General features: G+C 33.9%; 3 protein-coding genes across 3 annotated transcripts; all 3 read right to left on the reverse strand.

The window, feature by feature from the left end:
* Window positions 1–3191: 3191 nt before the first annotated feature.
* LOC132278441 (uncharacterized) lies at window positions 3192–8051 on the reverse strand. Its single transcript, XM_059780227.1, has 9 exons — window positions 7901–8051; window positions 7552–7754; window positions 6715–6899; window positions 6362–6628; window positions 6207–6265; window positions 6074–6110; window positions 5899–5970; window positions 4434–4758; window positions 3192–3575 (listed from the first exon to the last, which is right to left on the reverse strand). Exons 1-9 carry the CDS (start codon window positions 8049–8051, stop codon window positions 3192–3194), a joined length of 1683 nt encoding a protein of 560 aa, XP_059636210.1.
* A 2917-nt stretch (window positions 8052–10968) lies between these two features.
* On the reverse strand, window positions 10969–16640 carry LOC132278442 (protein RGF1 INDUCIBLE TRANSCRIPTION FACTOR 1). The gene is made up of 5 exons (XM_059780228.1): window positions 16615–16640; window positions 16450–16504; window positions 12152–12397; window positions 11888–12028; window positions 10969–11561 (listed from the first exon to the last, which is right to left on the reverse strand). The coding sequence occupies exons 1-5, from the start codon at window positions 16638–16640 to the stop codon at window positions 11217–11219; spliced, it is 813 nt and encodes a 270-aa protein (XP_059636211.1). The 3' UTR covers window positions 10969–11216.
* Window positions 16641–16723: 83 nt separating this feature from the next.
* Window positions 16724–24179, reverse strand: LOC132277379 (uncharacterized methyltransferase At2g41040, chloroplastic). Its single transcript, XM_059779240.1, has 8 exons — window positions 23820–24179; window positions 23279–23379; window positions 23037–23177; window positions 21586–21667; window positions 20197–20390; window positions 19945–20056; window positions 19543–19647; window positions 16724–17036 (listed from the first exon to the last, which is right to left on the reverse strand). The coding sequence occupies exons 1-8, from the start codon at window positions 23979–23981 to the stop codon at window positions 16908–16910; spliced, it is 1026 nt and encodes a 341-aa protein (XP_059635223.1). The 5' UTR covers window positions 23982–24179; the 3' UTR covers window positions 16724–16907.
* Window positions 24180–25410: the final 1231 nt, after the last annotated feature.

The raw sequence follows: 25410 nt of genomic DNA on the forward strand, positions 1-25410 counted from the left end.
CATAATATATACAAGCAAACATTTTGATAAGTGAGCAAGAATGTATTTATACGTTTCTTTTGATTTTCTACTTCTAAGCAATTGGGTCTTATTCAGTAATGTTGACATTATTTCAATAAATATGTGGCTTGTCAGAGCCTCAGAGGCAAAGAAATTAAAATGAAATATTGACTTGTTAAAATTAACCACGCACCATTTCAACCCCCATGATAATATAATTTGAAAGAAAGAATCATCAACTTTGAATAAAACCCTAATTAATTTTGTTGGCTTTTTTTTTTTTTCTTTTTTTTTTTCTTTTTTTTATGGAATTATTACATATAAGTGATACCAATGAACTATATTTATCATTTAATGGAGTCAAAATTTCATAATTTCTAAAAAATGAAGACATAAAAAAACACTATTAGCTTCACATAGATACCATATTTAGGCATAGGTACCACTTTTTTTGCTGCACAAAAAAAAATGGTACTTGATGCACAAAAAGTGGTACCTATGTAAATAAAAGTGGTACCTCTATGCCTAAAATAAAAATGGTACCTGATGCATAAAAAGTGGTACTTGCGTGTACAAAAAGTGATACCCATATGTATAAAAGTGGTACCTATTTGAGAATGAACAGTGATTTTTCATGTTAGTAATATTTTGGTCAATTCTATGTTTTTTTTAATTATGAGACTTTGCTTCCATTAAATAATAAATATGAGCCATAATAATTCTTTTTTTTTTTTTATTTCTTAAATCATACTTATTTTATACAAAAACGTAGAATCTCAAAATAACCATATACAGAGCAAAAAAAAAAATCCACTCAAAAGGACTTCTTTTGCATCAATACTCATGAAGTTTTCTGTCTTTTCCACAAACTCATATGAGAAGATCGATCTCATTTACAAATCATCTTTATATGTACATATATCACTCCCAAACTCTAGGATAATACGGTAAAAAAGAGGGGGAAAAATAAAATAAAATAGAAGGGTCTGAGAGTAAGAGCTATAAAACAAAATAAGAAGGCCATGATGGATCAAGAAACTGCTAAACCATTTGTACTGCCATTCATCAAACAAAACCTTGTGGGCTTGGGCTGAAAGTTTCTCCTCCTCTGAAGATCATGGCTCGACGGTTTGATGATTTGGAGGAGAAATGCCTTCAATGAATTCACTTTCGCGATCGCCGACAGTTGCCAGTGATTACGTGACTCATGAGCCATTGATCTTAAAGGAACCTTATGGACATTCCTGTGCAGACTGCACCTGAACGAGCCCGGGTGGGTGGTGGGAGAACACAAACATGTACGATTTGGTGCAGAGGCCTTTGAATTTGATGCTGCGTTTCTAGTAGCCATGGAAGAGTTTAAACTCAACAATCAACAAACCACCATATTGTTCTCTTGTTTTTTAAGCAAACCAATTTTAGGTGTCAAGTGTTGTGGCTTATATAGCATTTTTTTTCTTTTCTTTTCTTTTCTTTTCTTCTTACATGTAATTACATTAGTAGCCTTTGTAGTGATCAAGTGGTTTTCTAAGTAATATGATACCAAAATAGGGGTATTCTTCTACACCATTTTACAATTTTACCCTTGTTGTACCTTGATCAATTAAATTTCTAGACAAGATGGAAACGTACTTAAACTCTTGATGTAAAACATCACTTTCCGTTTTAATCCCCACAAATGTTGATGAATTGGTATTTGAAGTTTCTTGGAATCTGCCCAAGTCCATTCAAGATGAACTCTTTGACAATTAAGCATTGGTTTTTTTATTAATTAGATGAAACCGTACGAAAACGTGACCAAGACTACATTTTAATAAGCTAATGTGTTTTTGGCGACATGGTCTAAACCATTTGACACCATTTTTGTTGGGGGAGTTTAGGGATCCTTTCCCAGCTTTCGGGTTCCAAGCTTATACAATGGGCTAGAAAGAAGAATGGACGTATAGTCAGGAGATTAAAATTGAAATTTCACATCATTGATTCATTAGTATCAGATTTTAATTTTTTTAAAGATAAATTAAGAGTTCAAATTTGTAAGACAGCACATGAATGAATTATTTTAATTACTTTAAAAATAAAAAATATATATTTGTACTAGCTATGGCGTGATTGATAAAAAAAAATATTTGACCGTGTAACAAATCAAGGGACACAGGTGGTGAGAAATTTAGATCCAAATTGAAGATGACAATGACGTTGTACCGACCTCCGTGACATTAGATATGTAGAAGTAGATATTAAAGTGGTACAAAATTTTGATCATGGTCTTCTTCACATACGGACCACCTCTACACAAAACTATGTACTCAAGATTGTCTTTTACTATAATCTATTAATGAACCGTGTTGACGTGTAAATCACACTTTATATTCTTTCACTCAAAGAATCGCAAGTGTCAAGTTTTTGTTGGGATAGTTGTTTGGCCGTTTAGCTTCAGTTGATCGACCTTCTTTGATGTTGACTTATGATGGAGCATTTTATCTGTTAGTCCACAAGGTGCCATATGACAATGTAAAGGTGTCCAAATTAATGTTCTTAATACATAACCAAAATTATATTATGATAGTATATGATTAGGATCACTCATCACATGACTTGGGTCAAACATGGAAACTCCATCTGGAACCCATATATTGGTAGGTTTCACACTCTATCTCTTCATTTATGAATCAAAAACCATTACTATCAAAATGGACAAGGAAAAAAAAAAAAAAAATCTAACAGTAGAATAAATTTGGTTAATTTTATGAGTTAAAAAATATTAATGCCACTACGAGGACACTCCATTCATATAAATTATTATAATTGTTTGATTTTCAGACTTCAATACATAATTTAAGTTTAAACCGTCTGTCTATTCCTTGTTTCGTGTATGTGTGTGTGTATATATATATATATATATGCACACATACATACATACACACATAATTCCACTACACAAGGCTGTTAGAAATCTCCTTGAGATACTATACAAAATTAGTACTTCCTCTAAGAATAATTTCTAATTAGAGTTAACTATAAAATACATCAGAATCAGGTCTAAAGTATTGTGGACCTGAAGCTAAAAAATATAAAAAAATAAAAAAAATAAAAAAGGAAAGAGAGAGAGAATATATATATGTTACTGAGTTATACATCAAATAATTAGTAGAATGGGAATAGTTAGGAGAAAGAAATTGGGAAAAAGTGTATCATGGATCTCTTGAACTATGAAGATGGGCTGCAGGGGGGGCCTTGCTCAATTGTTTCTTGGTGTATTTGCGATGCCTTCGCTCTCTGGCGTAGATCACCCACAAGAACATTGACATCATTACACAAACAGAGGAAGTGTTGAATCCAACGTAAGTCCATCTACTGTATTTAACCAAATCCGGACAGTTTTCTTTGCTGATACGAGCAAATGTTACCTTCACAAAATTGGAGTCTATTAAATCAATGAGGAATGGAGTGTAATGATACAGATGATAGCTCGCGTTGACGGGTCCTGCCATCTGCGAATACCGATCTTGAGTGAGTCTTCCCGGCGTTACACAAATCCCAGACGATGAAACCTTACAGATATAGTTCTTCCACACCTGCATCATAAACAAATAAATCATTCAAAGCAAGTGTCATCTCTATTTTTGTTACTTCATTCAAAAATTATTGAAATGATGGAAGAGACCCAAACATGACTTATCAACAATGGCCTACCCAATAATTTCCTTCAGAGTGCAATTTTTAATAGCAATAATATATATATTTTGAACCAAAATAATATATGTAAAAATTAAAACATTAATTCATAATATTTTTATTCAGTTTTTATATTCTGAAAGTAAATAATATCATTGTCAATAGTATTAAATATGTCTTTCTCAATATACACAACCATCATATTTTTTAAAATATTCATGACATAATAATCGTAAATTTAGATGATGATAAAATATATATATATATCAGATTACCTGTCTCCGTACTACGGTATTTGTTTGGATTTTGTCAATTTTTGAAATGTTAAAGACTTGCCCAAAGAAAAATGTTGAAGACTGAAAATGTGATGGAAATAAAGCATTTGTTTTGTTTGTGGTAAAGTCAAAAGTGTAAAAGAATATTTTGTATTTTTAGAAAAAGTGAGAAAAAATATAATATTTTGAGAAAGTGTAAAAAAAAAAAAAATCATACTTTTTGGAAAGATTATATATATATATATATATATATATATATATATATTTTTTGTATAGTACCGTGAGTAATCATTTGGTTATATATATATAGTATATATAAGTGCACTGTGGTACTAAAACTGTACTCTATCAGAGAGTCATGTTTTGTAAATTTACATGCATGAAAACACTTGACTATACAATCAAACGCTTATAGGTTAGTTAGAAGGCACTCGAGTAAAATTGCATGTAAATCTGTATCGAGACATGTATATATATACGTACCTCGGTTGCATTTGGAAGCGCCACTTCACCAGCTTCACATTTCCGATCGGTGAGATCGTCGGGATTGTATGGGTTGCAAAGAAGAGGCAACATTGGACCGGATTGATTGTAATACTGAGGAGATCCAGGGCTGGGGTCAATGTTGACATTGGCGACAATGTCGACATTAAGCACTTTCACAAGTCCCACCGTGGAACCTTTGGACAGTGAATATATCTTTTGGGATGTTTCATCGTCTACTTTGGGGAGTACGTGTTCCAGAGCTGAACTGGCTTTTGGGTTCTGAACCCACTCTTCCAATGCTACGCATGTGTCCCCAACCGCACTATTATTAAGTAATCAACAAAAACGTTGGGTTATTAATTGTATGTTAAAACTTTGTATAATTATTTTTTTTTATGAATTTGTTTGTATTTATTAAAATTTTATAATAAGTTTTAAACTAATTTTAGGACACCTTTAAATTTTATTGCAAATAGAAGTTTAAAAATAAAAGAATAGGTTGAACTCAAGTTAAGTAATTAGGATTCAAAATAAAATTAGGATTGAGTTAAATTGAATATATCATATATTGGGTTGAATTCGAAGTGTACCTCCAACCACCAAATCCATCCGAGTTGCAACTCTATTTTAGACTATTTTCCTCAGTATAAATGGGTAGATTTGGTTGTTTTTTATATCTGTGTTAGGCTTTTCTACAATGGTTTGGGCTCAGGGAGGGCGGTTAGGAAGCTCTCTTGCCGTTTGGGCCGGATTCTTTGCCAGCCTCCGTCCACCTTTTATCTGTCGGGCCTTGTTTGCTGAGATAGTCTTAATAGCTTTGTATGCTCATTTTTTCGTTAGAAGCATAGAAGAAACCTCAAAACTATATATTCAATAATATTGTATTTTGAAGTATTGAATTAGCCTAATAAAATTTGAATTGAAAAAAATTTAATAAAAATTTTGAACTAAATTTTCTTTTCTAATTAACACCTTTGCAACAATTTGACGTGAGCCATTTTCACTAAAATTTCTACCAATCTACTCCCCTATATATAAATGGCACATTGCCAAATGTTTTGAATTCACACATATTGGAAATTAGAGGGTCTGTAATTTTTTTAATTATAAGGCATTGATTATTAAATTAGTTAAAAGTTCTATAATTCAAAACTTTTTTACCTTCTGTACAAGTACACAATCAATGTATGAAATATCTATATGGGCCATGGCGGAGTAAAAAGAAAGCTAATGGTATGTTTATGAAGGTTTATTCCATATCTTCATATATTGAATATAAAACTGAAAATGAAAACAATTATGCTAAACATTACTGTCACAAAGGTTGATAATAAATAGAAATAGAGCTTGGAAATTACTTAACAGTTAGGTTGAATAGAACAGTACTAAGAAGAAGCTAAAGGAGAGAGTGTTTAATTATATATTCATATGAATAGTTAGAGAAAAATATGACCATACTTACTTGTGAATAAGGAGAGACATTCCGGTCAGAATAAACGTAAACACCAGAACAATCCACCCGATAATCCCTAACCTGTAGTTAATTATCAATAATATATAACACTTACAACAATTTGTTAATAAAACCACAATGACCCAAAAAGCAATATGTATTGCATGAGTTATGTAACACTTACATGTATACAAGACAAGGAAATCCAAGAACAGAAAACACTGCAACCAGAAATAAAGAAATTAACTAATGAAAACATAATATAAAGTTACATAAACATAATTAAATGAAGATAAGAGTACTAATAGTATACTTACAGAAGCCAAGAAATGCCAAAGTGAGCAAAGAAGCTGAGATGGAAATTAGGTAGAAGCGACTGCAATGCATTGAAACAAATAATTTAGCAACTAAATTAAAGGAATTAATTAAAGATTGAAAAGGCGAAAAAAAAAAAAAAAGAAGAAAGAATTACTTGGGATCTAAGAAATTTCGTATTTCTCTTTCAGTCTGCCTAGTTGCATTTCGAAGTTGGTTGGCAACAAAATTAATTGGTTGTTGAATAGCATCGATTTGGAGCTGAAAATCTCCAGGTAAAGCAAGCTTAGCAGATAGAAGATAATTGAACACATTCTGGATGTTCTCAATTACAAAATCTGCCTGGTACAGTATAAAGCTTAGAACTCTAACTATGCTACTGTGAAATTCCTGTTGCCCAGAATATAAAAATACTGCTCCGGCTCTGAAAATTAAGTCACAAAATCAACAATAATCTAACAAACATTTTATAACTAATTAAAACACACACACACACACATATACACTTACATTGCACCAATGGTGAATAGTATGAGAAAGGTAAGGGAGAGAGCATAGGCGGCTTTAGAATAGCCAATAGACTTTCCAACACAACAGCAACACCGACGCAAACACATGCATAGTAATATTATCCCAAACACAACAAACCAAACTGCCGCGAGCAAGAAGGGCCCAGCCGCAGAGTATGCCACTGACTGCAATAAAGCAACAAAGACAGTAATTGTGCATATGTGAACATGCTGGTGGTCTGTGGACTATGTGTCTCTATATTAATTCTGTTTATGGGAGAAATTCTGCAATACCTTACTACCTCTCACAATCAAAGCTCTTTGTTTATTTTGAAACTCTCTCCTTCTCTATTTACCAAAGAAAACGTAGAGTTTTGTTTGGGAGGGGTACCACTTATCAAAATACTTCGGATATCATAGAATTTCTCCTATTTATGAATGATTAAATGATTTTTCAATACAACTTCAGTAGAGTTAAAATTTTGAATATATAAAATACCACAACACACCAACAAAACGTGTATTAATTACTTGGATGACCTTTTGATATGAAACCTTGTTGGGTAGTAGAACGATTCTCACATCTGTTGGTAAAGAAGAATCTAGGCCGAGACTAATATGGGAAGTGTCACTGTACCTAATGGGTTAACCTCAACAAACTTTTTCTTCTTTTGTTACAATGTTAATTATCATATATATATGCTCCTAAAAAGACTAAATAGGGGTGTAACATAAGTGTCTAATTATATCGTTTAACATGCACTTCTAAATTAAAGAAATATGGACGGAGCTAGATATACAAGAGAAATGATGAATGTTGGAAGATATATATACTTACAAACAAGTAATGCTTGTTTGTGAGATTCCAGCCATCATTGTAGTACCTAAAGCCAGCAATGGGGCATCTTCTGTGCGTTCTATTCGCCGCCAATATCAAAACATTGGAGCTGCTGCTGCTTTTTTCTGGAGTTTCAGCCACAGACCTCCTCCTCTCATTCCATTCATCCACCTTCCCATTAAATTCTCTACCATCAATAACCTCTGCATGTCACAAAAATAAACCTACGTATCTGTGAATTCATACAGGATTATAAACCCGTAAGAGAAATATACACATTTGTACATGCATGCATGTACAAATGTGTGTATATATATATATATATTAGCATGTAACTAATAATATATACCTGGAATGCGTGTCTGTTCGGATTGGTGAAGATGATCGATAATAGTTCCATCACAGATGCAAAAGTTTGAAGAGATGAAGATAGAGAGGAGGAGGACAAGAAACAATGGGTTACATCTCAAACGGAACATGATTCTTGTCCTCTCCCTCATTTTCCTCTAGATTTCAGAGAGAGAAAAATAAGGTTTCAAAGAGAGAGAGTTTAGTATTTGTATATGAACACTATTTTTGAGCAGATATATATCTATAAATGTATGGAATTCTATCTTTGCGGTTTGGAATGAGCTTGATTCGGGATTTTTACACCACCTTGTTGGTACTCGTTTCTAATTTTACGAAAATGCCCTTGTAAGATTTTTCAGTTTTGCAAACTACCTACCATTTTTTAGAAGCCAACCTGTCCTTGGAGGTTTTCAATTTTTGAGATTAGCCGAGTAGTTATAGGTGTAATTACCAAAATAACCTTCAAGAACATATATCATAAAACTCCAAAGTTATTTATTTTTTTCAGAAATTCAAAAAAATAAATAAATAAATAAAAATTTTAAAAAAAAAACTCACCTTTTAAGAGGAGAGCTCATACCTTCTCAGACACCATGAGATTAAATGTTCATCAACAACATTTATCGAAATCGTGATTAGTGAAAAATATATATAATATACCAAATAAAATAAAATAAAAAATAGAAAAACAATTTTCCTTTCACATTTTAATAATTTATTCTTGAAGGGTATTTCAGTAAAGTCAGACATCCTATACAAAACAATTGATAGCTGTTACTTGTAGCAAGAAGAAATAAAGAATTATAGAACATTTATGTGTTTGGAGTTTCTTGTTAAAACGTGCATAAATCGAGTAACGGACAATTGGACTCCGTTGTTTGCCCTAAAACTGGTAAAGATTGCAACAATTCATGTTCAATTAAATTCTTTAAGGAGTAATATTTATGTGCAATTGTGTATGATCTCTAACTTATCCAAAAATATTGATTGTGTCATGATATGTTTTTTTGTTGTTAATAAAGGCTTGAAAGTATAATTACTGATCCATACCGGGGTATTAAATATATTTCCCATAGTTGGGGGTATGTTTGGTAAGTTATCAACTAAATAATGAGGTGGCCCGAGCTTGGTCCAAACCCGTGAAGAAATAAATGGAATAAGGCTTGGGGTTTACTGAATGGGCAATTTCATAGGCCTTGGCCTATTTTGTTTTTTTCGAAATATTTAGCTTGGGCCAGTCTAGTTCCGATCAACATGCCACTTAACTACATAAAATTAATCAAATTTATTCACATAAAAAAATATAAAAAAAAAAACTATGAATATGCAAAGTCTTATTGAGTAAATATGACAACCAATTTTTTAAGAATATTTATTTAAATACGGAGGATTGATCAATCAGAATCTTATTAAACATCACATTTATCTACTCTGATATAATAGATTTAATTAATACTTTCTTTGTTCCAAAAAAGAATATAATATATATATATTTTTTTATTTCAAAGTAATTGTCGCTTTTTTTTTTTAAATAATATATTTTGCATCTTTTCATAAATATTCCTAGAGTTTAAAATTTCAAAATTGAATATTCAACACTTAAAAGAACTAATTAGTAACTTTTTAAATAGACAAAGCATATCTCACGTGCCTTTTAAAAAATTTTATTCTCTAAAAACGACATGGGACAAATGGGATGGTCGAATTCATCGATTCGTAGAGAAGCGTAACCATTTTGTACTCTTAAAAATGGGTTAGATTCAGCCGACTAACCATAAAATTTCAAATTTTAATGAATGGGCAGGACATGAGAGATGGATCGGTGTCATTGCACGTGGCCTACTGTTACGGGGTTGAGAACCTACCACAATTAGGTTTCTCTAGGTTTAAGACATTATTAGTTGACACCAAATAAAAAATTTACAAATTAGTAAGTAGAAACATGATGATGATGATACTTTTTTGGTTGCTTTTAAGCAGTAACCAATAGCAAGTGTGATGCATGGTTTGACCAGTCAAGAGTTTTGCTGTAAATATCTCTCCTCCCAAGGAATGACGGTGCTGTCTGCCATCAGTCAAAGTTTGAGGATTTCATTCAAAATATTGGTTCTTTGGAACCCATTATGAGAAGCTGACAAAGTGTGTGCCATTAAAAAAAACAATTACTACCCTCTTTTTTACTCTTCCTAACTTCACTTATGTGATTAAAGAATATCTTTGCCTTGCTAATTTTTTTTTTAAAATAATAATATCTCTTTTTATATATTCTCATTAAAATTTGAACCTAACAACATACTAACAGGAAAAAAAAAAATAGGGTGCCTTCTTGATCTTTAACCTATTCCATATTTACATCATGACTTGCAAAAAAATGCACTGAAAGCATAATCTCTGCATGCTATTGGACATTTTTGTATATATGTATACCAAATAGGACCTAATTATGTCATTATGAAATTACGGTTTGTTTTATAACTCCATTGCTGTACTTGAAAATCCTGCAATTTGATTCATGATATAGCTAGCTAATTATGTCTTATTGTCAACATAACGTTATAACAAAATCTATTTTATTCATTTTGTTCTCATTCTTTTCCCATTTAATGTCCCAGGAAGCTTAGATTAAATTAAATTTATTATGTTGATTGTAAACTATCAAATGAAAAAAGTGACAACAATGGAACAATATCATTCTATGGGACATTAAACTTAAAGGTTATAAAATATATATATATATATATAAGGCAAGTTCAGTTCCCGTCATTACAGAGTCCAGAAGGGATAATTGTGATATTAGCTTACCAAAGTTTTTGTTCGTTGGATTGTTATGAATTCCATAAAATTTTCTTTCTCAAGAATTGAAGAAAATTAAGTTATACATTAATGTATAGAAACATGTTACGCACTTCTGAACACTTGTATCTGTATTTTGTATACATGCATGATGAATATACATGTATATATATATATATCTATTTGTATATACAGCAATCCATTGAATGGTAGAAAGATGAGCAAAGAAAGTTTTGATGAATAGAACAAGAAAGCCCTCTGATTTATGAGAGACTTGAATTAATAATAACCATACACTAATATGAAACTCTTCGAAAAATGTACACAACCATGACTTGGAATTGAGAATCACGTGATGCCATTAAGACAAAATCCTCCGACCAAGTAATTAATTAAGCAAAAACCTCTGAGAGAGAGAGAGAGAGAGAGAGAGAGACAGACAGAGAGGTTGTTGCATGACTCACTAGTCAAAATCTTAAAATAACTCTCAAGTGGTAATTAAAATGTTTTTATTAATTTTGTTAACACAAAGGAGATCTATGAGGAACGCCTTTTCTTCTACTCATGCTTGTGGCCATGTCCTCTTCTGAAACCTTATTAACTAATCTTCCACACACGTACAACCCACTTCTCTTCTTCCGAACAAAATCTGTGCACACCATGCTCGTATTCTCCGACCCTGATGAACCTGAATACGACGAGCTCATTGCCTCGTCCCAATCCACAATTGTCGAATGAGGTGTCTCGTATGTCATGTCATCATCGGTCATGTCTTGAGGGATGAAGAAGTCTGGACCAAGTTGTAAACTATTGCATGTCCTTAAGAAGGGAGAGAGGTCCTTGTAGTGTTTTAACACAAACTCAACCTATTATTTTTATAAATAAAAAAAAAATGCATCAATATATTTTCATAAAGAGATAGTCATCAACAAATTATACAACCCTTTTAGTGTCTAATTTTTACTAAAACAAAATCATTCATAATTTTTGTATTGGACTGCAATTAACCAATTTAATTTCAATTATGAAGTTTTTTTTTATTTATTATTATTTGTTAATTTTTAGTCTCTAGGGAATATATATAATTGCTTGTGTCATACTTCATTTACATTCATTCCTTGGTGATCTAGCTATACACACACGCACGCACACACGCACGCAAGTACACAATTGAGCGTAAAATATAGGTTACCTTGCAGCCTAGAGAGCAATGGATAAAAGGCTCTTGAAGGCTTCTGTCACAAGAAGTGCAGTAGTTTCCAGATCCCTTAAACTGCCTGTTTTGAGGTCTCTTCTTGATAAACACCACTTTGGCACTATTGATGGTATAGGGCTGAAAGAATTATGACCTAAATTAGATAACCATATATAATTCAACTCAATTATAGCTAGATATGAAGATGCAAAATTCGATCAGCATTTTTTTTTTTTTTTTTTTTGGGTTGGGATAATTAACCTGAACATTAGAGCAGTCTATGAGCTTCTCGAGGTCTTCCAAACGAACAACATCGTGATAGACATAGCGCCGAACTTGAACAAGCCTATGGAAGCGATGAGATGGAACACAATGTGGGCAAATACTAGTGCAACAATCCAAACAGCATACATTCTTCTCATTCTTCTTAGCCATTTCGTGAATTGGGCAGGGCACAAAAAACCTGTGTGTGTAGAGGGCTTCCAACCATGCTGGCTTTTGAATTCCCTAATTAAGCACCATCAAAAGAACATTAATTCATAATAAGTTAGGTAAACCAACAAAGCAATGAGAATTCTCCATATGAGAGAGAGAGAGAAGAGACTCACCATGATCACATAAACACAGCAGAGAGTCCCTTCTATGAGTAGTTTTCGGGACAGTGGTGTAAGAGATGAGATAAAGAGAGGAGAGGGTTTGATAGGATATAGAGATAACGAGTATTTATGGAGAGTCACAAGAGAGGAAAGGGTATATATTTATTCCTTCACAGACACTAACATTTTGTCAATAGGGAGGCTTGATGTGTGTGTGTGTGTGTGTGTGTGTGTGTGTGTAGAGAGAGAGAGAGAGAGAGAGAGAGTATTAAAGAAAGGAGTAAGATATGAGAAGAACGTGGGCGCTGTTCCCGTGTCTCCCATACCCTACTCCCTGTTTAAACAAATGTTGTAATCTCCTTGGCTAAAGAGCTCTTAACCCTAAACAAACTGGACTCTTCTTGAAGGAGCTGCATGCCCTAGCTAGGAAAAACATTTTCTTTTTGATGCTCTTCTCTTTCTTTCTTGGTGAAATGAACTGGTGCTACCCTCATGTCTTGGACTATGAGATGAGGGAAACATATGATTGTTCAATTTAAATGTTTGTGTGAGCTCAGTTTTTAATCTAATTGGTTGACTTATATATATATACATATGCGGTCATGACTCTCTACTTTGTGAAATACTTGCATGCTTGTTCACCAGACAAATTTCATTACAAATAACTTAGATAAAATTTGATTCTTACTATTAGGTCTAAGAATTATTATCATTGATAAAAATTTGTAATAAAAAGAATAGAAATTTAAAAACTTGTCTTTTCGGTTAGACTATTAAGTCTAAAAATCATTATCATTGATTACAGTTGTAATAACTAAAGAGTCTTGATGGAAATTAAAGAATAGAAAGAGTAGGACACCAATTTTTTTAAAAAATAAAATAAAATAAATGTGTGGTGAAATTCGTTCCTCGGAATTCATGATCACATGCCCCTCTATTGTCTTTCAAATAGGTGCCACACAATGAACATTTTTTATTGTGAAATATCAGTTACATGTAATCAAATGGGGATGGAATCCCAGAACAAGCTTAAAGCCTATTGATCATAATAAGGTGAGAATTAATACGTGGCATTGGGACTTGTCAAATTTGGAAGGAATAGTCCCTACCCAAAGGGTAGTCATTTCTCTAATGTTTAATATATATATATATATATATATATATATCACATGTGGGGCTCAAGGAAAGCCTGGACCGACCTCTACATGCAGGTCCTACAATAAATAGCGGATGGTAATGTTTAACCAGATGCAAAGCAAGTGAGGTAGTAAAATTGGCCTTTGAAACATTGTGCCTAGACAAAAGACAACACAAGTTGATCATTGCTATCTTTCCATTTTATTTGGGCTTTAGTAGCTTCACAAAATCGTTTAAAAGTTAAAACTGATAAAAAGCGAAGACACGTACGAGGAAACTCGGTTTCTGGGCAACCAAACATGGCAACATTCAACCACTCCACTAATGAAAACTGTGCTATGCCTAAACAATAATTCCAGTGTCTTTTTTTTTTTTTTCATCAGACGTTGACAGACAAAACACAACTCATTAAGCACTACTTGGGGAAATTAATGACCTTATTAATTAATCTTTCTTATCGCTAATTTTGAGGAGGCCTTGCTCGTTGCACCTCTAACCTTTAACGAAGAGCTGATAATCTTGGAGTTTGAAGCCCTAAAAGATTGTCATAAAATCTCTTTTGTACACTCAAAAAACAAGTGTTTATTTCAAGTTTAATTTTTTTATCATTACTTTAAACTTTAAACACTTGGTGAGAGAGCTTTCTACGTCGCAAAGTTGAACTAATTCATAACAATGGTTACATAGTCAAATGTTATTTCGTATGTGTGAAGCACAATAAATTCAGAAAACATTGAAGTCAACATTGTAAACTTTGTTGTTCCAAATAAATATCTTCTTAAAAGAGCTAGTTCTATGGATGTGCTAACACACGAATCAGAGTCCCTAATCATAATTCAAATGAAAAAGGTATCACGAGGACATTCTCATCGTAAGCGAACCATCTTATTCAAAATCCAAAAAATAAGAATTGTAATAATAACATCTCTAATCATTAAACATATATTGTTTGTTCTTCAAAATTTTCATTTGTATTGATTCGGCACGGCAAGGTGAATTATTTATCTGGATGCATATATAGCTAACCTACATTAACAGAGATTTGATTTTAAAGTGAGCTTGAGAATCAAAAGGAAGTGGAATGTCAATGAAATTAAGGCCTCTGTATCAAATTAACTGAAATATAAAATAAAAAGTAAAAAGTATAATGGTAAATCAATAACTGTAGTAACAGAAGTGTTGTTTTTTTTACATAAATATGACATTTTGTTAAAGAGTTGATATAATATTGTCAAAGAGGACTTTAAAGGTTTGTCTCTTACTCAATAGTTAAGCACCATCATAGATCTTATCTTGTATGCGAGTGCACTTTTATTATTACCACTAATTATGGGTAGAATAATCCAAAACATGGAAGGATAGTCTACTCCTCTTATGATTATTAAATCTAGAAGATCAAAATGGAAATCAATAATGTACATCATTTCATTTCATTTTCAAGCAACATTGAAATATTACATAATTAGGAATATATGATGTGAGAATTACATCCAAGTGTGATATTTTCATATATGAAATCATCCTACTACAAGACTCCCATATTTTACGTCTTATAATGGGACTTCTCGTGCATTTCTATATATGCCTCAACTAAAACTGTAGTACAAGAATTCTGAGTTTCATAGTGGACATTTGTGGGTGTGTATAACTAATTTATTTAATAAAAAAATAAAAATAAAAATTACTCAGAGGTGAAGCTGCTCGATCGTGATCACCGATATGTACATATTAATTATAAATAAGCTAAATCTCCTTTAAAAAAATTAAAATTAAAAAAATGAAAAAAGAATGCTAACCTAGGGAGAAAAAAAAAGGGATTGGCAACTACAATTGAATTGACAAACAGGGTGTTACAAAAAACAGGATGACTCAATGAAAGCATAAACCTCACGTGCAAGGGATCCAATAGGACTGACTCTTTTCAGGTATGAATCCAATTTGTCCAAACCCTTTTTTAAGTCTAAGACTGGCCAAATATTCCTTCTCTTTCCATGTCAAAAGTTTTTGTATACATATACATTTATATATATATATATATATAAATGTCGAGTGGTTTTGGTAGTGTGGTCAAAGGTCAATGGTGCAGAACAGGAGGATGGGAGGTGGAGGTAAGAAAAAGAAAAGGGAAAGGGGAAGAAGAACAAACAGAAGGCAACAGCGTGTGAGCCGCACGAGGGGAGATCTCTGTGTCCACTGCCAAACACTAGAAAAACTGAAACCCACTTTGCTCTGTTCAATATACTTATATATATAAATATATATATTGGCAGAACCATTCTCCACTCTCCACATGGGCTCGTATATTTACTTGTCCCATATCAATTTTCTAAGGATTATCACGTGATGTGTGTGTGTGTGTTGGCAGAGAACATCACTTAACTTAAAGGTTTTATACTATACATGGTTTCGGTTGCTACACTTCAATCCCTATTCTTGAAACACTGTTTCAATTGAAACCCCCTCCAGTGACGGATTAGTTGTAGGACTTTCTCGTTACCTTAATAATTTGATGCAATGGGTTTTGTTGTGAAGAGAGAGTAGTAGTGATGGTAGAGAAGTGTTTAGTCCATGAAGGTGGTCGGAGCTGTTATAGAGAAAGAATAGGTGGAAACTGGAAATGGTTTAGATGGCGGAGGTGGCAGTTGATCTTTCTTTCATAAAGAAAGAGGGTGATGATGATGAAGGTGGAGTCAAGTGTTTGGTTTGGAAGAGGAGAATGGAAACAATAAGCAAAATGGGTTACAAATTGATCTCACCTAAAAAACAGCTGATATATAGAGCAACATGAGTACGTTAAAATTTCTGGAAAAAATAAAATGTTACTACCAGGCAGATTGAAGCTTGCAGATTACTGCAATTGCTCGTGATTTGAACAAGATAACTAATAACAACTCAACTAACAAAAGAATAACTACAAATTTAGAAGAGCATAATAGTAATTATCAATCCTAAATGCCTCAATACCACCCCTCCATCAACAACCAAACTTACCATTTGAATGGCTGTTCTCCTGTCATTGCCTAACCATTCATAAATCTTCAAATGATAGTTACAATCCATTTGTATGAATCAGGCATTTAGTATGGGTATGTGAGGGATGTGAGTACCAACTAGGAAAATATATAGATAATATTTTATTACTTTTACATCTGTCAGAGGTTTATCTGTTCAGGTTCTGTACATTTGCAAGAACAATAATGAAACACACAATACAACAAAATCAACAAGGAATAAGACAAAGCTTGGTATGGAGAAAATGATAAGCATAATGAATTGAACCAGTCTTAGGGCTTTTCTGCTGAAAACATAATGAAGGATTGCTGAACTTTACTTGTGTAGTTAATGAGACCACATGACGTGCACAAGTCCTTGATCTCCTCCTCGTTCAAATAGTTATAGTTCTGCAGTATCCTCTGCAAACCAATGGTAACAAACTTTAGACCAAACTGATTGCATATGATAGACGTCACCCCATGATTGCACAACATAGTATGGCACCTAAGATTGCATGTGCTGCCAGTTAGGAACTAGGGCTTGAAATCTAGCAGATTCATGTGAATTCAGGTTCCGATTCACATCCGATTATGAATCGGATTCTACGGACATGATTCATATCGACCCATATAATTTAAATAAGATCCATGATTTGGATCAGATTTCAGGTAAAATCTGACTCATGTAAAAATTATCCAGATTCAACCCTAATCTGACATGAGCTTAAAGGAAGATTCATGTCCAACTCGTTTTTTAATAAGGATTCAAAATCAAGATCCAATCCGGTTAAAATTGAATTTGAACAATTGAATTTCGGGTCGAACCCGCTCCATTTCAAGTCTACTTGGAACCTTACATGGTCAAGCAGGTTGAAACTTGAAATCAAGGTTTTTTTTTTTTATTATTATTATTTTTTTTATAAGTGTTTTTTGGAAGATGACACTTCTGGTTGGTTTTGAACCTTTTCTTTCTTTCTTTCTGTCTTTATCTTTCCCTATTTCAGATTCAGTACGATATGCAGCGTTGGTTGCCCATGAATCATTCAAAAGAAGGGTTTCGTTGGGTGGAGGTCTCCAAATATGTTCTGTGGTACTCTCAGGAATGGATTCACAGATAAAAATATTTGCCACAATCCACAGAATTCTCTAGTGGCAAGGAAAACTTTCCAAAAGCATCTGCACTTTTCTGATCACTATTCAAATCCCAACCTACTCTTCAATCTCCTCTCTTTTTCACACTTCTACACGCGAACCCCCATTAATTTAAACACCCTAAACCCTAAAGAAATTATATTAGAAAATTTTTAACCACCTAATATCTTAAACGGGAAATCAATGGTACAAAACCCTCATCTGTTCTAACCCTATCCTAGTTATAAATCCATTCACTATTCTCTCATACTCAGAAAACCCAAAACAGTTTAATTTCATTATCTAAACCATCCTAAAAAATAGCAATATCTACATTTTAAGTTCTCTGTAAAATCCATTGTGGCAACCTTGTGGACGGGTGCGAAGCACTGGCAAGCTACCACACTAGGCAAGCTACATGTGCACAATCACATTATCGTCTGCGTGTGGAAAGGGGAAGTGTTATATATGTAGGTGTATCACTCCAATTAGTATGAGACCTTTTGGGGTAAAGTCCAAGAGCAAAATCGTGCGGGCTCGGGCCCAAAGCGGATAATATCATACTACGTGGTGGGATGGGTCGTTACAAATGGTATCAGAACCTGACCCATCCAGAAGTGTGGCCAACGAGGACGTTGAGCCCCGCCGGGGGGGGGGAGGGGGGTGATTGCGGTGATCTTGTGGGCTGGTGTGCGGATGCGAGATATTGACAGGCTACCACACTAGGCGAGATACGGGTGCACAATCCCACATCGCCTAGGTGTGGAAAGAGAAAATGTTATATATGTAGGTGTGCCACTCCAATTGGTATGGGACCTTTTGGGGTAAAACTCAAGAGCAAAACCATATGGGCTCGGGCCCAAATCAAACAATATTACACCATACGGTGGAGTGGGTCGTTACAAATGGTATCAGAGCCTGACTCAGCCAAAAGTGCCGCCAACGAGGACGTTGGGCTTCAAGGGGGTAATTGTGGCGACCTTGTAGGCGAGTGTCCCGTGGGGCGGGTGTGAAGCACTGGGAAGCTACCACACCGGGTGAGTTACAGGTGCACAATCCCACATCGCCTGGATGTGGAAAGGAAAAGTATTATATATGTAGGTGTGTCACTTCAATTGGTACAAGACCTTTTGGAATAAAGACCAAGAGCAAAACTGTGCAGGCTCGGGCCCTAAATGGACAATATCATACCATGTGGTGAAGTGGGTTGTTACATCCATAGTTAGTATCATGGCCATATTGACAGACCGCCCCAATGTACAAGAAAATTTCAATTTCCCTACCAAATACTCGACATATTCTACCTATTCCTGCTACTGCCCATCAACAGAAACACATAAAAAAATAAAAAAAGATTTGCGGTAGATAACATTGTTCTTAACATGTCAGTGTTGTTCGGTTACTTTCAAGTCCTTGTTTAAGCAATATCTATGGTTTGAGGGCGATTGCAGATATCTGGAGTTTTAATTGTAGCCACGAATCTAAAGGACACTTGGTTGGACCACCAAAAAAAAAAAAAAAAAAAAAAGACATTGTGTATGTTTTAGAGTTGTCTAAAATTAAAGACAACCATCACTTTGTAATTGTCTGCCATATAGCTTAATAAATTGGAAAATATTATCAGGCTGGGCAGTAAAAATTAATCAGAGAAAGCTGATCTTAAATGATGAGCACAATTGGCCAGTTTATGAAGAATATCCTATAAAAGAAGTGATTATCCACCTAGAGAAGGGCTTGTTCAAAGGGTGAGAATGTTACCATAAAAGTGCAAAGATCATAGAATGAGGAGTATCACCTGTCTGAAGGGCCTTAAAATTGCAGGAGTGGATGCACTGACACGAAGAAAAGTAGTTCCAACAAAGATACCACCACTTCGCAATATACGGTTTATTTCAGCAATCTGAGATGTATGAGCAAATAATGTGGTTACTTGCAGAAAAAATTCAATGTGATTAATCAGGTTAGGCTCTGCCCGTCATTATGCCAATTATGCGTCATATTTTGTACCATCTGATCTGTCATTTAAGGTTGGAGGAAATTTTCTACAACTATGCTCATCAGAAACCCAAGTTACAGGACATATTTAAAGAAAGGGGAGGCTGGATTACAGGGTTAGAGGCAAAAAATCTAACAATCTCAGGAAAGACAACTGACTAAAATTTTGCAGAACAGAATCTGGGAAAGTAATAGAGCTTACTGCATTGGAAGGAGATGGCCAGCAATGCAAGGCTGCACCAGCATGAACAGCATCAATTGAACCTGACGAGAAAGGAAGCCTTGACACATCTGCCCTCACAAGAGCAAGATTACTACAAATTTTCCAATATAACATCGCTCAGGAAAGCCATCTCTTATACAAGAATTACACCCCAGAAAGGATGTCAAAAAGATAAACCATTGATGTCTGGCTTATATGATGAGCATTGATGAAGGAAAGAAGAGAACTTACGTGGTTAAAATTGTATCATCATTTTTTATGAAATCATAACATTGGCGAAGCATACTTTCAGAGAAGTCAAGTGCAACGACTCTTGAATAGGTCCCAGACGTGGCAAATTTTCGGGTGAACAAACCACTCCCACAGCTAACATCTACTAGAACGCCACCTTCTGCTGGTTTGAAGTACTCCTGAGCCATTTTAAACTGCATGCAAATACTAGTTCAAGTAATGATTTCATTTGGAAACCAACTGTGTTTTGTAGACAGAAAGAATATGAAATCTTCTGGGAGGGTTGAACCCAAGATCAAATAAGATGTCACTTGCAACCATCAAACAAGATATTTTGTTTAACATGTCAGATAAGCCTACAAGTAGAAAGATACATGCATTTTCTACATGCACGGTAATATGCAAGTAAATAAATGCTGCAAACCCGGTAGTATTTTTAAGAGTGCCTCTGCCATGCTATTGCTCTAGGCTCTGGTAACCGAAGTCACTTGACTAGGAACTTTGTAAGGAATACCACACAGGTATAGAACAAAAATGATACAGATATTTTTCAGTTCCTTAATATTTAACTTTGACTCTAATAACAAGACGGATGAACAAGAAGCGGGATTTTAGAAAAATACCTCAATTTCACAAAGCCCGCAGACATTCAAAAACTGTTCGACATGCATGACATATTCCAAGAAGCATTATTGGGGGGAACGTTAAGAGACAACCATAAAACTCTCTCTAATCAAAACTTTTGACACTTCTAGAAGAGGCATTTCATGAACCCAAGAATTCTTTAGGAAACTCCAAATCCCATAGTGAAAGGGTGGTCTTTTAGGAAGTTCCAGTACACTTCTTTCGAATAATTCAGGAAGCCTCTCTCCTTAAAGGAGAAAGACTTTTATATTATGACCTTGATCCAGCATACTTCTTTCAACTTACTCAGGAAGCCTTTCTCTATCTTAAGGGCAGTGTCAGTGAAATGACCAACTCCAACTTTTGTAACTAGGGCCTTCTCCTCCACTCCTGCCAGAGAAAGTGTTTGGAGGTTTGATAGTGACATAATGCACTCCAGGAACTTTGTCCAGCAAACCAAACACTTGTTCGTAAGTCATAAACTGGTATATGAACGCAGAACGTGCATTAGTGGAGTAAGTTCCTTACATTTGAATACTTGTACAACGAGAGTGTGCAGCATTATTTCTTAATGCGTTTGTCAGTCATTTATTTCTTTTTAGGAGAGATTTCCTTTCTCTTGCATAATTAGAAGGAGACTCAACAAATCAATATGAGATAACACTATTTCCGCATTGGTTTTATCTTTTAAGAATGGAATGGACCCCAAAGAGTATACAACTATACAGGTGCATCATTATACAAGACAAACCAAGGAAAATTTACCTCTTCATCGGGACCAGGAAAACCACTACGGTTAAAATTTTGACGCCAGCCTCTTTCATACAAGAATGAAACAAGTGGACTCCTGAAATGAAGATGAAAGCACTAAAGATTAGACATTAGGCATTTACTCGTATGATATGAATATTCATATAAAATTTCAATTCCAAATAATGGTTTTATCATTCAATTAATAAAAAACTTAAGACCAAAATACAGCAAGGAAATCATCATTTGGCGTCCTCAACAAGGCTCTACCGATTCAAGAGAAACAAGATCCAGAAAATATCTCCAAACCACTGTAGCGTATGAATACTCTAGGTGGTGCATGAGTTAATACAATCATGTTGTTAGCATGCATTTCAAATTAGTATTTTTCATTATAAGAATAATGAGATTCAAGCTCCTGTACTCTTCTCTAAAAGGAGTCTTCTTTGAATAACTGCATAATTTGTAATCAACAAAGTAAATAATTAGCTTAAAAAGAATTAAGATGCCGACTGCAAGTCTATTCTATGGAAAATGGCCTCCAAAAAAATAAAAAGTACAAAAAACTAAAAAAACCATTTCCCCATCATTCAAAAGGCAGTACCATCAAATTCCCAGCCACCCTTCCAACCCAACCCCACCCAAAAAAAAAAACATGAAGGATGTTGAAGGATTTATATATTTAAGTTACACCATCTCTAACAGCTTAAGCTTTTAGAGTAGATGGGTAGTTAACACGGTATCAAAGCCAAAGGTCTCGAATTCAAACCTCACCGTCACCCTAATTAAAAAATTGAAAAACGTGTGTTGGACCAAAAGAAGGCCACACGAGGGGGGGCGTGTTGAAGGATTTATATATTTAAGTTACACTCTCTCTAACAGCTTAAGCTTTTAGAGTAGATGGGTAGTTAACAAAGGAATATATAAATGCTACACAACTAAGCCCATGGAGGAATTCTGTGTAAGTGTATAACTAAGCAACAGAGAAAAATATAGACCAAGCAAAGACACAATTATAACTGATATTTATACGCCTTCAATTTCTCCAGAAGGCCTGTCAGTAAAAAATTCTGGCTTTAATAGGAATATCAAATGAACCTAACTCATAAATACTCTGATTATGAAATAGGCTCTTACACTGTTGATGCGGGCATCAAGGATTGAAACCTCATATACATTTTTTTCTTCTACAAATGTAAAAAAACAAAAAAAGGTAACACATTGTCATATAAGATAGGAGCCTATATCACATGCTTCAAGAATGCCTATGAAATTAAAAATAATAATAATAAATGTCCACAGGCACAAATAATGACATCTTGTTGCAAATTTCCAAGAATTTAAAAATAAATACTCTACTACCCAGACTACCATTTAAAATAAGTATCATAATTGTGAGTGTTACAACACTTTAGGTTCAAACCAAATTAATACATTGAGATGAATGGACAATAATGTATTCATACCGAAATAGCTCAGTCCCAACTGGTTTAGCTTCAACGTAGTTCTTTGTTCCAGCAATAATAGTGAGATCCACATAGTTGTTTTTGCTGGAGTATGACTTGTTGCATTTTTTACATTTGAAACCAGACCTGTAGATTGCCGGCCTGCATAGTTGGGTAGATTTTAAGTCAAGCACTAAGCATATGCCATGGAATATATTAAACACTCTGCATGTTTTAGTATGTGGTTTAAATTTCCAACTTACAAGGTAAAACCTGGAGGGCCTTTTCTTATTAAAGGTTCATAGCATATTGGGCATGCAAACAAGTCAACTTCAACCGTATCTTGCTGTTGAATGCTTGAATCCTAAAAAAGTAAATCATTAATAACCCCTAAATAGTACTGCGCATAAATTACAGAAGAAAGATTGTGACGTGTGCTGTAGTAAAAAAATTTATCGTTATTATGAAGGATTATAGGGAATACCGATCATTGTTTGTAGCATTACTCATCCAATAATGGTCGTTCACATTTAAGTATTGAAGAGAAAACAAAGATGGGACAACAATCCAAAAAATTCAGTTTTTAATCAACAGCGACTGCTAAAGGAAATAACTAAAATTTAATTTCCAGAATTCCAGTCTGCCGTTTGTCTACCGAGAAAATTTAGCTTTACTTATAGTTGGTACCAAGAATTTCAATTTTCTTCTCTTTTCCAACAGTTTCTCAGAAACGAAATATATATAGGTATTAAGAGATATATATATATATATATATAGAGAGAGAGAGAGAGAGAGAGAAAGTACCGGTTCCAAAGCGACAGCTGAGGTTGCACGAATTCTGGACGAAAACCCACGAGAGGAGAATTGGAGAGAGGGTTTATGCCGCGAATTGTGAGAAAGAGAAGGGTATTTGGGGAAAAGGTCGTGGCAAAGATGGCGAAGCGAAGACGAAGAAGCAATCGCCATATTTGTATCTTTGATGGTGATTATGATGAGGAACAAATGGGGTTTCTATTTGTCAACCCCTCTTTTTTCTGTGTACTTCCTGCGGACATACATATACAAACACACATATATAGGCATTTTTGACAAGGAGATGAAAAGGAAAGAAAATCGTTCTTGTTTTTGCTTCATTTGTATTTGTGTGGACAGACAATGTGCTACGCAATTCAATATTGTTCTTCTTAAGCATCGCCGGTTGTGAAGATGCTTATTGCCCTCCTTTCCCTCTTTAACTCATTCGCTTTATATCACAAATAAAAATATATTCAGTCTATTTAATCTCGGTAAATTTCATGAAGGGTATTATTTAATCCGGAATGCTAAATGCAATCCGCAAGCGATTATCCATTTACATTCTTAATTAAAATTAGTTAATTTTAAATACATTAATTACTTGAATCTCTATTTTTACTAATTAGTTTTATGTAACTAGATTATAAATATATATATATATATATAAATGAATTTTGAAAAAAAAATATATATAAATAAGATAATTCATTCACACGATATGGATGAATTTTTTATATATTTCTTCTTACACTTATTCTTGAGTGAATAAATTCTTTCATTTTTTGTTTTTTCTAAATATATATATATATATATATATATGTATGTATGTATGTATGTGTATTTTTTTGTTTTATTTTTTTATTTTTATAACTATTCTTGAATAAATGGATTTTTTATAAATAAATAAATAAAAAGAAATATATTCGTATATAAAATTCAGAATCTATCTTGTATATGAACTCTTTTTGCGCTCTCTTTTGTTTTTTCTTTTTTTAAGAATCCATCTCTTGTAATTATTCTATCTAACTTTTTTTTCTTTTTTTTGCCGTCCATTCTCATAACATTAGTTATTATATATACACGTAATGAAGCGCAAGTGTATTATGGTTTACCTGCCCTGTGGCGGGTTTTTGCTGGGGCTGATGGGTTACATTGTATGTAGTTTGTTTGCTTCATATTCTTGTTTGCCTTGGTTAAAAAATAAAAAAAAATTTAATGATCGAATCTGACTGAAATTCTGCTACTTCTAACACAATCGAAGGACAACCCAATCAAAGAAATTTGCAGCCATTGACTGGGATCAATGGGCAATATGTTTGGATTTTTTTAAGCTGCTAGGCCGATCCGGCTTACCCCATCCCAAGTGCTGGTCCCGACTATACAAAAAAATAAAATTCAAAACATTGGAACATGCGACTATCGGGCATTGCCCAGCACTATTAAGACAGTGACACCCACTGGTAAGTACATAGCAGTAATTCAAAAACTTGAAAGACATTCTTGTCATCAAAATTGGAGAAAAAATTCAGCCTGATGCAAAAGTTAAGTTGTCATAAATTTCATTGCACCAATCTATGATCAGAACCCTGACTGAAGTGAA

This window comes from Cornus florida, unplaced genomic scaffold (genome assembly GCF_030987335.1).
Source record: "Cornus florida cultivar Cherokee Brave unplaced genomic scaffold, ASM3098733v1 CherokeeBrave_3.0.0_Hap2_Chr10, whole genome shotgun sequence".
Classification (NCBI taxonomy): Eukaryota; Viridiplantae; Streptophyta; class Magnoliopsida; order Cornales; family Cornaceae; genus Cornus; species Cornus florida.

What these genes read in the sequence shown, in the direction of transcription:
- LOC132278441 (XM_059780227.1), bottom strand. Translation starts at nt 8,051, where the DNA reads ATGAGGGAGAGGACAAGAATCATGTTCCGTTTGAGATGTAACCCATTG. An exon ending in CTATTCACCATTGGTGCAAT is followed by an intron (nt 6,629 to 6,714) that starts GTAAGTGTATAT and finishes CTTAATTTTCAG; the next exon opens with AGCCGGAGCAGTATTTTTAT. An exon ending in TTTGGCATTTCTTGGCTTCT is followed by an intron (nt 6,111 to 6,206) that starts GTAAGTATACTA and finishes TTCTGGTTGCAG; the next exon opens with TGTTTTCTGTTCTTGGATTT.
- LOC132278442 (XM_059780228.1), bottom strand. Translation starts at nt 16,640, where the DNA reads ATGACAGGAGAACAGCCATTCAAATG. An exon ending in TGCAAGCTTCAATCTGCCTG is followed by an intron (nt 12,398 to 16,449) that starts GTAGTAACATTT and finishes GTGCTTAATTAG; the next exon opens with GGAATTCAAAAGCCAGCATG. An exon ending in ATTGCTCTCTAGGCTGCAAG is followed by an intron (nt 11,562 to 11,887) that starts GTAACCTATATT and finishes TAAAAATAATAG; the next exon opens with GTTGAGTTTGTGTTAAAACA.
- LOC132277379 (XM_059779240.1), bottom strand. Translation starts at nt 23,981, where the DNA reads ATGGCGATTGCTTCTTCGTCTTCGCTTCGCCATCTTTGCCACGACCTT. An exon ending in GTTGGGACTGAGCTATTTCG is followed by an intron (nt 21,668 to 23,036) that starts GTATGAATACAT and finishes TCTTCATTTCAG; the next exon opens with GAGTCCACTTGTTTCATTCT. An exon ending in GATGATACAATTTTAACCAC is followed by an intron (nt 20,057 to 20,196) that starts GTAAGTTCTCTT and finishes GAAAATTTGTAG; the next exon opens with TAATCTTGCTCTTGTGAGGG.